Below are 13,926 nucleotides of genomic sequence, written 5' to 3'. Positions count from 1 at the left end.
AACCAACTTACCAAGCGGCTGGTATTTGCGTTGTATTGGGAGTCACCCGCATTAAAACTTCGCCACAGAGACAGCTTGTCATTATGTGCGAAGATCGTCTAACTAAACAGATTAACCTTTTGACATTTTTAACTTATGTAAATCAAATTATTTTGATTTTGAATAGAAATGATTTAGAATTGAAAAAATACAACAAAACATAGAGTAAGAAAACAATATATTAGGTGAATATTATTTAAATAAAAGTATTACATACTACTTATGTATTTTGGTACGTTCAAGGTAGGTATCGGAGCCCGTATAACGACTAATAAATTTCGCAATCACTTGCGTCGTGCAAAGTGGCTATGTTCAAATATCATAACAAAATTTGATCAACTATTTATAAAACACTTACCAGTGAAAGATTCTTTAGCTTTGAATAAGCGAGATCTGCGGCACTCATACTAGTCACAGTTTGATGAGCTTTCACATTGGCATGCAACAATCATCTCTTCTATGTAAATAAGTCCAAAAATATAATATGAAAACTATTTAAAAAGGCAGTATAACCATTAACTATCTTTTTGTTTGTTTGTTTCTCTTCCAACAAATTTTAAAACGCAACAAGTATACATTATAACCAAACCATACAGTCCCACAGCTGTGCCACAGCTGCCATATTGGATATAATTTTTGTCATGTCATTTGAACATCCAATCAGAACAAAGTTATAATGGGCATGCGCCCGGTCGCTAGGTTTTCCCATATAAAATTTCACCGTCATTACGCCCGTAAAGAAGTATAACTTCAAAAACTTTTGGTTAAAAAAACAATATATTTTTTTTGAAAAAAATGGAGAAATCCAATTGGAATCATAATAATGTAAGTTAGCGGTGTTTTTAGTCATTGGCCTTATTCATTCTTCTTTATTTGTGTATTGTTAATAGATTCTAGAAGTTTGACTGGCTTAGAATGATTAGTTTTTAAAACTGGCGTTAAAAGAGAATAACGAATTTTTGTAGTTTGTAGGTAAAAAATCCCATTTTCTTCAGAAAAGTAAGACTAGCATCAGAGATACGAAAAAATGTTTCAATATGAAATTGTATGTTATTTAATTCCCAAGAACTTGGTTTGAAAAAATCTTGAATTTTCTACTGCAAAAATTGAGTGAATCGTAAATGAGTATTATCGAAAAACATTGATTTTTTCGATACAAAACTAACACTTTCGATAGCGAATAAATCGAAAACTATTAATTTTATCAAAAAAATGTATAGACCATTTTTTGCTTAGAATTCATGTTTTTATCAACTTTTGTGGTAAAAATATAATAAAAAACTTCCACCCCTGAGATGGGGTGACAACCACCTCCATGGTAAAAGCGCCTTTCGGCATTACATAGAGTTTGATCCCTGGACTATCCACTACTTATTCTCAAATTTTCAAGCAAATCGATCTATTCTGTAAAAATTGGGAGGTGAAAAGCTTCGATTCCTGAACTATATTCTCTTTATTGAAGCTCATTATTGTTATGACTTTTACAAATTATATAAATTCTTATCGACATAACTAAACTAAAAGTATACAAACTGTCATAAAGTATAATTTTTTTTAATTAAACATGAAATCGTCACATAGACCAGGGAGCATCTGTAAAAATATTAGTACATTTGGACGTTGAGAGGTGACTCAAATTTTTTTGCAGAAATTGCTTGAAAATAACTCAAATAATAATATTTGAGTTATCCTCCCTCTCAAAAAGGTCCGGAACATTGTTTAAATAATCAAAATGTCAAAAAATGAAGGATAAATTCGATTTTTTTCTTCGTTTTTGACTATAACTTTAAAATTATTCATTTCCGAGAAAAGTTTTACTAATATAAAAGTTGCGTAATTAAATTTACTACAATATAGAATTGGTCAACAATTTAAAAAATAGTCACCCTTGTTGCAAAATAGCAATAATTGCGAAAACACCATACAAAAACAAGTATTCGCATTTTACGTTTTTCAACCATTTATGCTACACTTAGGACCTTAATATTTCACCCAGAAAAACTATGTGATACAGTAAATCACTACTGTAAATTTCATTAAGATCGGTTCCATAAATTTTGCAAAATAAATTTTGCAATCCAGCTTCCGCAAAAAAAAAATCGTTTTTTCAAAATGTTACAGGACTGAAAATAAAGCAGATAGCATGTTGAAATATTTTTTGCTTATAAAAGTGTACTGTACCTTTCATTTGCAATTTGAAAAACTAAAATCGATTAACTACCACGGCGTCAGTAATTTTTTTTAAATAAACATTAATTATTGGTGCTACGCGCAGAACAGCGGATAGTTTGCTCTGATTGGGCATTGCAATGACCTTTGATAATTATGGATTCATTTTAATTTTTATTATATTTCGATATAAATAAATAAATTTGTTTATTGCAAAATAAAAACACATATTCTATCCTTTGAAATAACACTTTTTTTAGCAAAAACTTTCTTTGTTCATATATTTTAACTTAGAGAATAAAAGTTTATTATTTTTAAACATATGAAATTGTTTAAACAATAATTCACAAACAATAATAAAATTAGTTTGATTTTTGTGGAATTAAAATATTAAAATACAACAAAATATAGAGTAAGAAAATAATATATTAGATAAAGATTGAAAGAAATTTTGGTGGAAATCAACTTGTGTGAATCGAAAACCGCTGTCCTGCGCGTAGCACCAAAAATTAATGTTTATTTAAAAAATTTCCTGACGCCGTGGTAATTAATCGATTTTAATTTTGCAAATTGCAAATGGAAGGCACAGCACACTTCTATAAGCAAAAAAAAAATTCAACTCGCTCTCTTCTTTATTTTCAGTCTTGCAACATTTTAAAAAAATGAGTTTTTTTTGCAAAAGCTGGATTGCAAAATTTATTTTGCAAAATCTATTAAACCGATCTTAATGAAATTTACAGTGTTGTTTTACTATATCATACAGTTTTTCTGGGTAAAATATGAAGGTCCTAAGTGTAGCATAAATGGTTGAAAAACGTAAAATGCGAATACTTGTTTTTGTATGTTTTTCAAATGATTTAAATGGCTTAAGTAACATATAAACTCTTGTTGGCAGGTCAGACCATAGAAACTCTTCTAAACTTATGTCAACGGGTGAAGGATTCCTTCCAATTATCCTGGAGGATGATCTCGTTAGTGGGCGTCGTCTTAAAATATTCCAAAAAAAATCAAGATGAAGCTTTTAGTAAAATAGAAGAATGTAAGTATATTTTTAAAATTAACAATGAACAATATTCACAAATTAGTCCATTAATTATTGTATTAGTCCATTAATTTGTAATCTCACATTAATCTTAACTTCCTAAATTTTTATAGTTTTACCGTGTATAATTGTTGTGAAGCATATCGATTAAGAGCTTAATTAGAGTTTATTCAACTTCTTGCCAACTGAATCAATTGCCAAATAGTGTTATTTCTAATTTAACTTTCTAATGCTGCAATCGTTTCCTCATTTAAATTGTATTTGTAAGCTTTCAAAGTTCAAAGTTTTTGTTACTTAGTGTAGGAAACAGAGGTTGAACCTTACAAAATGGACGCTAGTCCGGTCTTATTTTTTTTTCTGGTATATCAAGCGGTGCTTATTATGAGACTAATATTTTCTTACAAAATTTCACCCCGGAAACCCCCTTTCCATCCCTTTAAAGTGGGTAATTTGTGGTGTTTGCGAAACGTAGCCCTTCCTGTAGGTTTTGCAAAAAATTTACTTAATAGTAAAATGTAGTGGTCTATATTTCCTACTATTTATTTCTCGACAGCATATGTCTTATCACCCACCGTTTAGCGGGGGTGGCGCCCTAAAGTTGACAAATTTTTAAAAAAGCTGTTTTTAAAAAAAATATTTTTTTCTAACTGTAATGAAAATTAAGAAGAAGCCCTGCTGCAATTAATCACAAATAAGTGGCTGATTTTTTGCTATAATAGGTCTCATTTAAGGGCAATTGCAATTTTTTTAATTACATGTTGTTACATTTTAAAAGCCCCTTTTTATACCGTCTGAACCGCCTATGCTAGAGTAAAAAAACTTTCAGCGATGATTTATGTACTGGTGTTAGTTACAAATTTCTATAATGCACCCCCATTTTTTTCCGGAACCACCCCAAAAGAAAAGCAGAATTAATAAAGAAAGTGACTTTCTTGGAATCCTTCACACACCATGCCCTTTATTAAAATGCTTCATATGTCATTTTGTGCACGTTCTTATTACTTATACATGCATACCAAAAGCGATTTATTGATGCAACCCTTGTAGCAAAAAAAAAATAAATAAATGGGGGGTTGAAAACAAATTTTTTTTTTGCTTTTTGACCCATATGGACATATGCTCCATCAATAGGGTTTTTCATAATGTATATGATTATTGCTACATCCCTGCAAAAACTAATCCTATCCTTGGACCTTGGAGAGCATGTTTTTACGATTTTCTCATTACCTATGCATTTTTTTAAAACAATACTTATACAGAATTAAAGACCACTATTTTCTTTACAAATAATGTCCCATGCATTTATTTTTTTCTTATAAGTAACCGTTACGGCACAGTGGCGCCGTAAACCTCAGAAATGCTTTGGCGTGCTCCAGTTTTTGTTTTTTTTTCTCGTCACCTATTCATTTTATTGATAACGTTCTTATGGAAACTAAAAGAACACACTGTCTGCTACACATTATGACATATGCATATTTTATTTTCTTTGCACCCTAAAGCCACAGTGGTGACCCAAAATCAATTTTTGATTATTTTCTTTATTAATTCTCCTTTTTTTGGAGTGGTTCCGGGGAAAATATGGGGGTGTATTATACAAATTGGTAAATAACACCAGTACATGGGTAATCGCTGAAAGTTTTTTACTCTAGCATAGGCGGTAAAGATGGTATAATAAGGGGTTTTTTTTAAATGTAACACCCTGTAATTAAAAAAAATTGCAATTGCCCTTAAATGAAACCTATATCAAAAAATCAGCCATTTATTTTTGATTAGTTTCCGCAGGCTTTCTTCTTAATTTTCATTACAGTTAGGGAAAATAATTTTTTTTAAATCATCTTTTTTAAAAGTTTGTCAACTTTGGGGCGCCACCCCCGCAAAACGGTAAGTGATAGACATATGCTGTCGGGAAATAAATGCTAGGAAATATTGTCCTCTTTATTTTACTACTTAATAAATTTTTTGCAAAACGCACAGGAAGGGCTACGTTTCGCAAAAACCACAAATTACACCCTTTAAAGGGATGGAAAGGAGGGTTCCGGGCGAAATCTTTAAGAAAATGTTAGTTTCATAATAAGCATCCGTTGATATACCAGAAAAAAAATAAAACCGGACTTGTGTCCATTTTGCGAGGTTCAACCTCTCTTTCCTACACTAACTCTGTAACTGTTTTGGTACTGTACGAGGTACAATACAAAGTACCTGGTATTTATATCATCTTCTGGAGTTTCATAAAAATTCGTTATAAAAATAGTTGAAATTTATTTTCTCGGGTTTTTGCATGGAAGATGCTGGTAGAGGTATCTGGTGCCCGGTATCTAAGTCAGCTCCTGTAATTTTATAAAAATTCTTTATGAAAATAGTTAAAATTTATTATCTCTTGGTTTTTAATGTCCGTGAACATGAATGTTGCATCGAAGATGCTGTACAAAGTACATGGGGCCCCACATCTACGTCGTCTCCGGAAATTGGATGGAAATTCGTAATATATTGTTAAAACTTGTTATTCTGGGTTTTTAAGGTTACTGAGAGCTTTAATCACATACTCGTGGTTCTGATATCTTTCTGTCTAAAAAAATATTAAATCTAAAAAAAATTTTGAATTTTTTTATAATCTTCACGCTCTGATAACTATCTATTCACTTTTTTACCTTTGTCAAAATTTAACCTCACGTTTGTTTTGCTTGTAGAGTTATACCTACTTATTTTAGGTGATAACACCGATGATGGAATATTGATTCCGTTTTGTTGTGATACAGCCCTTTTTAGGGATTTAAATATACCTTTAACAAGATAGGGTTTTTATTTTTTGTGATTTATGGTATACAGCCAGTACAGGAATTTTTTCCTTGTGATATTTTTAAAATAACTTACTGTAACTGTTACTCACTGTTTAATTTTATAACGAATTTCCAAAAAACTCCAGGAGACGCCGTAGATACCGGGCACCAGGTACCTCGTACAGCAACGCCGAAGTAAAATTCGTGTTCAGCGACTTCAAAACCGGGATAACAAGTTACAACGATTTTCATAATGAATTTCCATAAAACTTCAGGAGACGACGTGCATACCTGGATACCGGACACCAGGTAGCTCTTAGGCCGATGCCACACTGCAGGAAGTTTGGTAGGATGGTGGATGGTAGATAACTGCCTGGCGACCATCCAGCTACTTATACCACGAATAACAAAACGACGGTAGCCGCAATGGCCTCCCACTACCATCTAACCATCCAGTGGTTCGCCAGGCGTCTATCCACCCAAATCATCAGGCGTGTGTGATATTCCATCCGGGTAGCCTGACTACGGAGGACAGCGTAATAAGTGTTGTGTATAAGAAAGGGCAATTTGGGACCCAGCAGACCCACTATGTGACGAAACATGGCTTAACATATTATATCTGTTTTATTTATTCTTTCTAGTTGCATTAAAAAAATCCAATATTCAAGTCAGGTGAATTTAAAAAACAGCTTGTACCTTTGGGTGGATTTTTCTCCACTTTCTGGAAAGTGTAATTAGAGAGTTTTACCTCTAATAGGACGATATGCTAAAAAACAAACCAAATGTGACGTAACAAATAATGAAACAAATGATTCCTCAGCAGTCAGTTGGATACTGACTTCTGACTTCATTTCACTCTTTCACTGCGTCCAGAATGCAGCGCCCCTCCACCATACACCTTTAAAATCCACCCTCCAAGCGACCATCTAGCATCCTGCAGTGCGGCATCGGCTTTACAGCTTCTCCGACGCGATATTCCTGTTCAGCAACCTCAAAGCCCCCGAGTATAAAACTGAATATATCCATGATTATTTTCAGAGTTGTTAATTTTTATTTTTTGAACATTATGAGATGTACTTTGGAAAATGCATTTTCCGTCTACAACAATGCAATTTTCATTTGTCCCTCATGCCAAGTAGTCAAAAATTTTCCTAAAGCTCTCCCGAAGCGAATGCAAAAGGTTTCATAACGATCCGTCTTATTTTAAAAAAGTTAGGAGGTGTAATGCTTTATTTCCTCGCTTACTGTCATACACTTGACAAAATTTGTTTTGATGCCTCAGAAGTCAAACGGTGTAAGTTACATTCTCCCTAAAAATGACTTATGAGATATAACACTTATTATTACATTTAATAAGTTACATTCTCCCTAAAAATGACTTATGAGATATAACACTTATTATTACATTTAATAATATTATTATTTCTTTGTTTGTATTTATGAATATGTTACCCATATTATGATAAATAAAGACAGTTTATTTGTTTTTAATAAGAAACGTCTCAGTATCTCATTTTAAATATTTATTATGTAACTTACACCGATTGGCTTCTCAGGCATCGAAATACTGGGGAGACAATAGAATGGAATAGAGAAATTTTTATTCACAAAAATCGGTTGACAAACCATTAAGTAATTTATACTTAAACGGCTTCATTTTAAGTTAATAGTGTCAGATAAAAATGTAATAAAAAATGTACAGTTTTAAATACTTGGTTATAATGGACATGTTGAATTAAATAACAATAAACTTATACATAAAGCAGATAATATTTTAAATACCACTGGTTTGCACAAGCCACTATCCAAAGGACAGAGGCTGATTTTATTATTCACGCAGACGCCGAAATACGTTTCATAAAAAAAGTATGAAGTTAATCTGGTACTAAATCGGGAGATTATCAGTAGTAATTGCACAAGAGCTCTGAAATTATTGAATTTTTCCCGAGTGACACTTTGACAGTTTTAATTTTACGAGCCGAAGGCGAGCGAAATTATGTCAAAGTGTCACGAGAGCAAAGATTCTATATTAATTTCAGAGGTCGAGTGCAATTGGTTGCGATTATTTCATGAATAAAACTGTTCAAAACCAAAATTTAATTGTAATTTATTTATGTGAGTACAAAGTACCATTAAACACCCAGTTTTTATAAATATAATATGACGATTGAAAGTCATCACTTTTATAATTTTTAAAACATTTATTGTCATTAATGTCACTGAATGTATTTTTTCGTAGCAACGAAGGGCATCTGACGTAATATGCTTAACGACGGGATATTATCAAAAATTATCACCTTAATTTGCATTTCTGTAGCTTTCTATTGGTCAGAATCTCCTATGAATGAAATAATCAGTAGTAATTGCACAAGAGCTCTAATATTCTATATTAATTTTAGAGATCGAGTGCAGTTTGTTGCGATTATTTCATGAATAAAATTGTTCAAAACCAAAATTTTATTGTAATTTATTTATGTAAGTACAAATTACTACAATTAAACAAACAGTTGTTATAAATATTAATTTGACGGTTGAAAGTCATCACTTTTATAATTTTTAAACCATTAATTGTCATTAATGTCACTGAATGTATTTTTTCGGAGCAACGAAGGGCATCTGACGTAATATACTTGACGACGGGAAATTATTAAAAATTATCGATTTAATTTAGATTTCTGTAGCTTTCTATTGGTCAGAATCTCCTATGAATGAAATAATCATAGCGAAATAACCAATAATAATTATAAAAAATAAATTTATCAAAAACTTATTCCTATATATCATATCAGCCCTTAGTGTATTAGTTACAACTAGTGTTGCCAGGCCCAATTTGCTTTTAATCGGTACATAAGCAAAAACAAATCGGGATTTAGGGTTGTAGTTTTGGACAAATAAACAGCAATAGACCGTTTTGGAGTGTAATTTTCAGAGTCAACTCCGAATTGCATGAAAATCTGGTTTTAGGTACTACTTACTGTCTACTTCAAAGTTGAACTTGTACCGTTAGTTGCTTTTACGTGGGTGGTGACAGTTACAGTTACCCCTTCTCGGGGGTAAAAAAAACGCGCGTCTAAAGTAAGTCCCAAAATGGATCAACTGACAAACTATAAAAAGCTTTTGTTCTATATAATTTTTAAACTAAGTCAATACTTTTCGAGTAATTTTATCGAAAAAATATTCTTAGCAAAAATGTAGCTTTTAAAAAGGCAAAAAAATTGTATGTTCAAAAAGTCTATAAAACCAGTAAAAGCAAAGTTGTAGCTCATCAAAAATACGTTCTTATTCGTCAAATTCCAAATCGAATTTTTCAACTTGAAATAACCAAAAAATTAAGCAATTTTCGAGCAAAATTTTTTAAAATGTTTAAAAAATCTTTAATTTTGTTTTATATAAAAGTCTCTGGCATTAAAACTAAGCGAGTTACGCTCAAAATAAAGTTAGCTCCTTTTTTTGGTAAAAAAAATCGTGAAAATCTCCCCCTATTTAGCACCGTAAATAAAATTAATCGTTACCGCTTTACCATTTACTTTATATGTACACACACCCAAACTTACATGAAATAATCTGATATTTCTTACTATTTCGTGCGAATTTAAAAAAACGAACACACAAGTCAAACAATATTTATTTTAAAGCAATTTAATAACAAATACATAACAATTAAATAAAACAATAAAGTATTTAACAAACAAATTGAAAGTAGTTGTTTAAAAGTCAATATAGCATACAAAATTTTAATGTAAAACGAATAATGTTTAAATAATTGTTTTTATTTATTTTTTTTGTATTATCACCTCTAGTAGTTGAGGAAATGAAGCATTTTGGCTCGCAATTTTTTCGTCCAGCATGGATTTACTTGAAATTTTCACAGAAGGTAGGGAATAGTCCAAGGATCATTTTCTATATCATGCCGCTTTACGCTGAAACCTTGGCGGTGGTTGCCACCCCATCTCGGGGGTGGGAATGTTTTATTAAATTTTAACCATGTAAATCGATGTAAAACGCAATTCTAAGAAAAAATGTTGTATTGCATTTTTTTCGTAAAACTAATATTTTTCGAGTTTCGAATTTTTCGAACAAATCCACTTTTTTAGAGAGTTTTTTGAGAATAACTTGAAAAATATGCATTTAATAAAAAAAAACTGTAGCTATCGAAATTGTGTCTTTCAGTAACACAAACAAATTCTTTTTGTATACTATCTTTACAACCAATACAAACCGAGATACGGCATGTTAAAGGTTAGCTTTTTTCGTCAAATTTATAATCTGAAATATTCAAAACCAAATAACGGGAAAACTTTGCATTTTTCGAGGAAAACTTAGATAATCTTTTTTCGAGGATATAATTAGACATTTCAAAAAAAAAACAAATAGTTTCTAGCATAAAAATTAAGTGACGTATAATCAAAAAAAGGTCGGTATATTTGCTTTTCTTTATGAAAAAATCAGTGAAAACAACCCCGTAACTACCCTCCTAATTAAAAATGGGGCTATACCTTTCTGTAATTCCTTTTATATTTGTATTATCAATACACCCAAGAAGTTTGACCCATTTAAAAGGCCTAATTTTAGAAAAATTGGGGTTTAAAGAAAAATTGATTTTTTGCAATTTCGTATTTTTCACCATGTTCTTCAAAATATCTCCGAAAATGCTAGAGATACGAAAAAAATGATAGACTACTAAATTGTAGCTTTTTTCCTAACTAAAATTTCTTTGTGCATAGATTTTCATTGCAGTGAATAGTTAGCGAGATATAGCTGTTTAAAACCTCTATTTACGAGCAAACACCCCCTTATCGAGCCCTTTAAACCCACTTCAATTAAAAACTAGGGGATCTTACGGAATTTAATTTACACAGTCTTATAGCTCCTCAAAACTCATACAAAATCATTTTGAAACTCACTTTTTATCGCCAAAAATAAAGGAGCTATGTTTATAAAACGAATTTTTTTTTCGAAAAAATCGAATAGTCCTCTTATAGAGCATTTTCAATGTATATAATACCACAGAACTAGTTCGTAGACTGTAAGATGACTAAAAAACTAAATGTTTTTGTAATTATTTAATTCCACCTTTTTTCTGTATAGATATATTAAATTATCTACTTATAAAAATGGCAATGTTATTAAGGGTAGTTTTTAAGGGTTGAAATATGATATTATATCCTTTAGCATAAAACAATCGTTATTTAGCCAATCAAAACCAAATTTTACCCATATTAAAGTTTACAATGTTTGTATATAATTTTTGAAAGTAAGGGGTAGTTTACACCCCTAAAAATAATCAACGCCCTTGAGCATGATATTGAATAGGAAGTACAGGGTAAGATGATCCTAATCTCAAATTTTTATGTAAATCGATGCAAGCCGTTTATCGTTTCAACTGAAACAGTTACACCTGTAGCTTCCAAAAGCTGCCTTTTGGAGCTGCAGGTGAGAAATGGTTGAGTGTCTTCAAGCTGATTGGACAATTAAACGATCGTGGAAAGCAGTTATTACTTTTGGCGACTTTCCCTTGCTTTATTTTTGAGCTTTCCTAGTTCCTGTTACCTAGCATAAATTTTGGACATAACGCCCTGTATTACGCCTAGCTCTACAGCTATGTCCCTCTAAGAACATTCTTTCTCCACAAGACCAATAACACTGGGGAACAATTTGAAACTTAATTTCTGTTGAGTTAGATTTTTTAGCTGTTTTCTATAGAATTAGGCATGCTGATTTCAAAACTGTTTTTAGTTTTCTTCTATCACGTCACGTTCTTTTTCTATGTGGGTGGGGCGCCTGGTGGGGGTAATGACGCTCTGATAACTGCAATTTGTCTAGACTTGCCTGTTAAATTCAGTTATATCTGTTATACTGTGGTGAAATGTTGTGTGTCGGTTAGCAGTATTTAGTATTTTGTTACTGAAGTGTATAGAACTGCTTAGTGTGTTTGAACTGAAACGTTTCCTCATGGTTACCTCTGCTCCTATACGTCGTAAGTGCGAAAACAGCCCCGATTCGTTTTGTTATATATGTGGCAGTTTTACCATTCCCAGTCAAAAGACAAACATTAGTACATTTGTCAGACAAGCATATTTTGTCTATTTTAAAGTGAAACTTGGTGATCAAGATAAAGTATGGGCACCTCATAAAGTGCATTTCCGGGTTTACGGATGTGGACCAAGGGAGAACGTGCTAAACTTCCATTTGGTATACCTATGATTTGGCGTGAGCCCATAAGGTCATTCAAGTGATTGTTACTTTTGTATATTGAAAACATCAGGATATAACAAGAAAAACAAATGTAAAATAGAGTATCCTAGTTTACTGTCAGCTATACGCCCAGTGCCGCATTCAGCCGAAAACCCTGTGCCAGTTTTCAATGAATTTCCCTCTTTGGAAGAAAAGGAATACGGATATGGTGCAGATGAAAGCGACTCCAACGATGAAGATTTCGAAATTGAAGATGACTCCGTACGTAAGGGATTCGAACAACAAGAGCTAAATGATTTGGTACAATATTTGGGACTATCCAAAAAAGCTTCAGAGCTCTTAGCATCACGACTCAATGAGAAAAACTTGCTTGAAAAGGGAGCCAAGATATCCAATTTTCGAACACAAGAAAGGGCATTTCTGGAATATATTTAAAGTGAAGGTGGATTTGTGTTTTGCCGTAATGTAAGTGGTTTAATGGAAGAATTGGGAATTTCAAACTATAACGCACCTGACTGACGACTGTTTATAGATAGCTCAAAGCGAAGCTTGAAATGTGTTCTCCTCCATAATGGAAATTTATTTGGTTCTGTTGCATCATGGAAGCACGGTACTCAGGTAGATGGGATGTACATATGATGGCTGACTATTGTTGGAGCATCAAGCGCGAATGTACACAAACTGAATACTCCAGAAAAAGCCATAAACGCAAATTTTTTCTTAATTTTTAAGTAATGTTCATTAATTAAACAATTTTATTTGTATGAACTCGATTCAACTTAAATTAAATGATTTGTAAACTGTATAATTTGTACGTTTTTATTTTATGTTCCTTTATATGCATGATTTTTATGATTTTTGAGAAAATCCTGTAGTTTTAAAAGTTGACGTGATAGAGAAAATCTGAGGTTATTCTCAGATTCAGACGCCAAAAATTAGTGCAAAACAAGTGTCAGATCTAACTCAACAAAAAATGTGTTCCCCAGTGTAATCCTTGCTCGTTGTAAGTTCTATAACTCCACGTGAGGTATATTTTCGTTTTTGGACGCAAAAGTTAGTGTATTTATTTTCGTTCAATTTGCAACTCAAGCAAATAACCTATACAGTACCGAACTATACTATCCGATTGTCTTATATATTTGTTTATTTTCAATAAAAACCTTTATTATTAGCAACAATAACAAGTTTTTTTAAAAGAAATAAATATTACTTTGAAATACATGGTGATTCCATATAAGTTTGGGTGTGTGTATATTGTTTATAAAAATTTTTTCCTAAAATATTGGAAAATGCCCTTTTTTCAAAATAACTTAAAAAGTATTAGGGATACTAAAAATCTCAAGGAGTAAAAAGTAGGTAGGTTTTGCTTTTATAAATATGATAGATTCATTTTGTTTTTCTGTTAGACAAAAATTGGTTAAAATATGGTTCTTCATATTTTGCATACACTCGTGATTAGTCATTGGTCCGGGCCCTTTCAATCATGTAAAAAATACTTAAGTATATAGTAAATTGTTTGTAAACCGGTAACGAATAATTTCATTTGGGGTGCTAAGTAGGAGGAGATTTTCACGATTTTTTTACCAAAAAAAAAAGGAATCAACTAGATTTTGAGCATAACCCTCTTAGTTTTGATGCTAGAAACTTTTTTAAAACATAACATAAAGCTTTATTAAAAAAGTTTTAATTGGTTTTTCCCGAAAG

The 13,926-nt window shown here is 31.7% G+C and overlaps 1 protein-coding gene across 2 annotated transcripts in view; it reads left to right on the top strand.

Annotated features, from left to right (window-relative positions):
• Positions 1–13,926, top strand: part of LOC114334865 (protein doublesex) — a 773,059-nt gene that overhangs the window by 686,963 nt on the left and 72,170 nt on the right. For both annotated transcript variants that reach the window (XR_007697668.1, XM_050649067.1), the window contains one exon: positions 3,104–3,247. Coding sequence is in view for 1 of the 2 variants with exons in the window: in XM_050649067.1 (XP_050505024.1) it covers positions 3,104–3,247 (144 nt within the window). In the remaining variant the exon portion in view is untranslated. The remainder of the gene's footprint in view (positions 1–3,103; positions 3,248–13,926) is intronic.

Source organism: Diabrotica virgifera, chromosome 4 (assembly GCF_917563875.1).
Source record: "Diabrotica virgifera virgifera chromosome 4, PGI_DIABVI_V3a".
Lineage (NCBI taxonomy): Eukaryota > Metazoa > Arthropoda > Insecta > Coleoptera > Chrysomelidae > Diabrotica > Diabrotica virgifera.
This window is presented reverse-complemented; position numbering and strand designations above follow the sequence as displayed.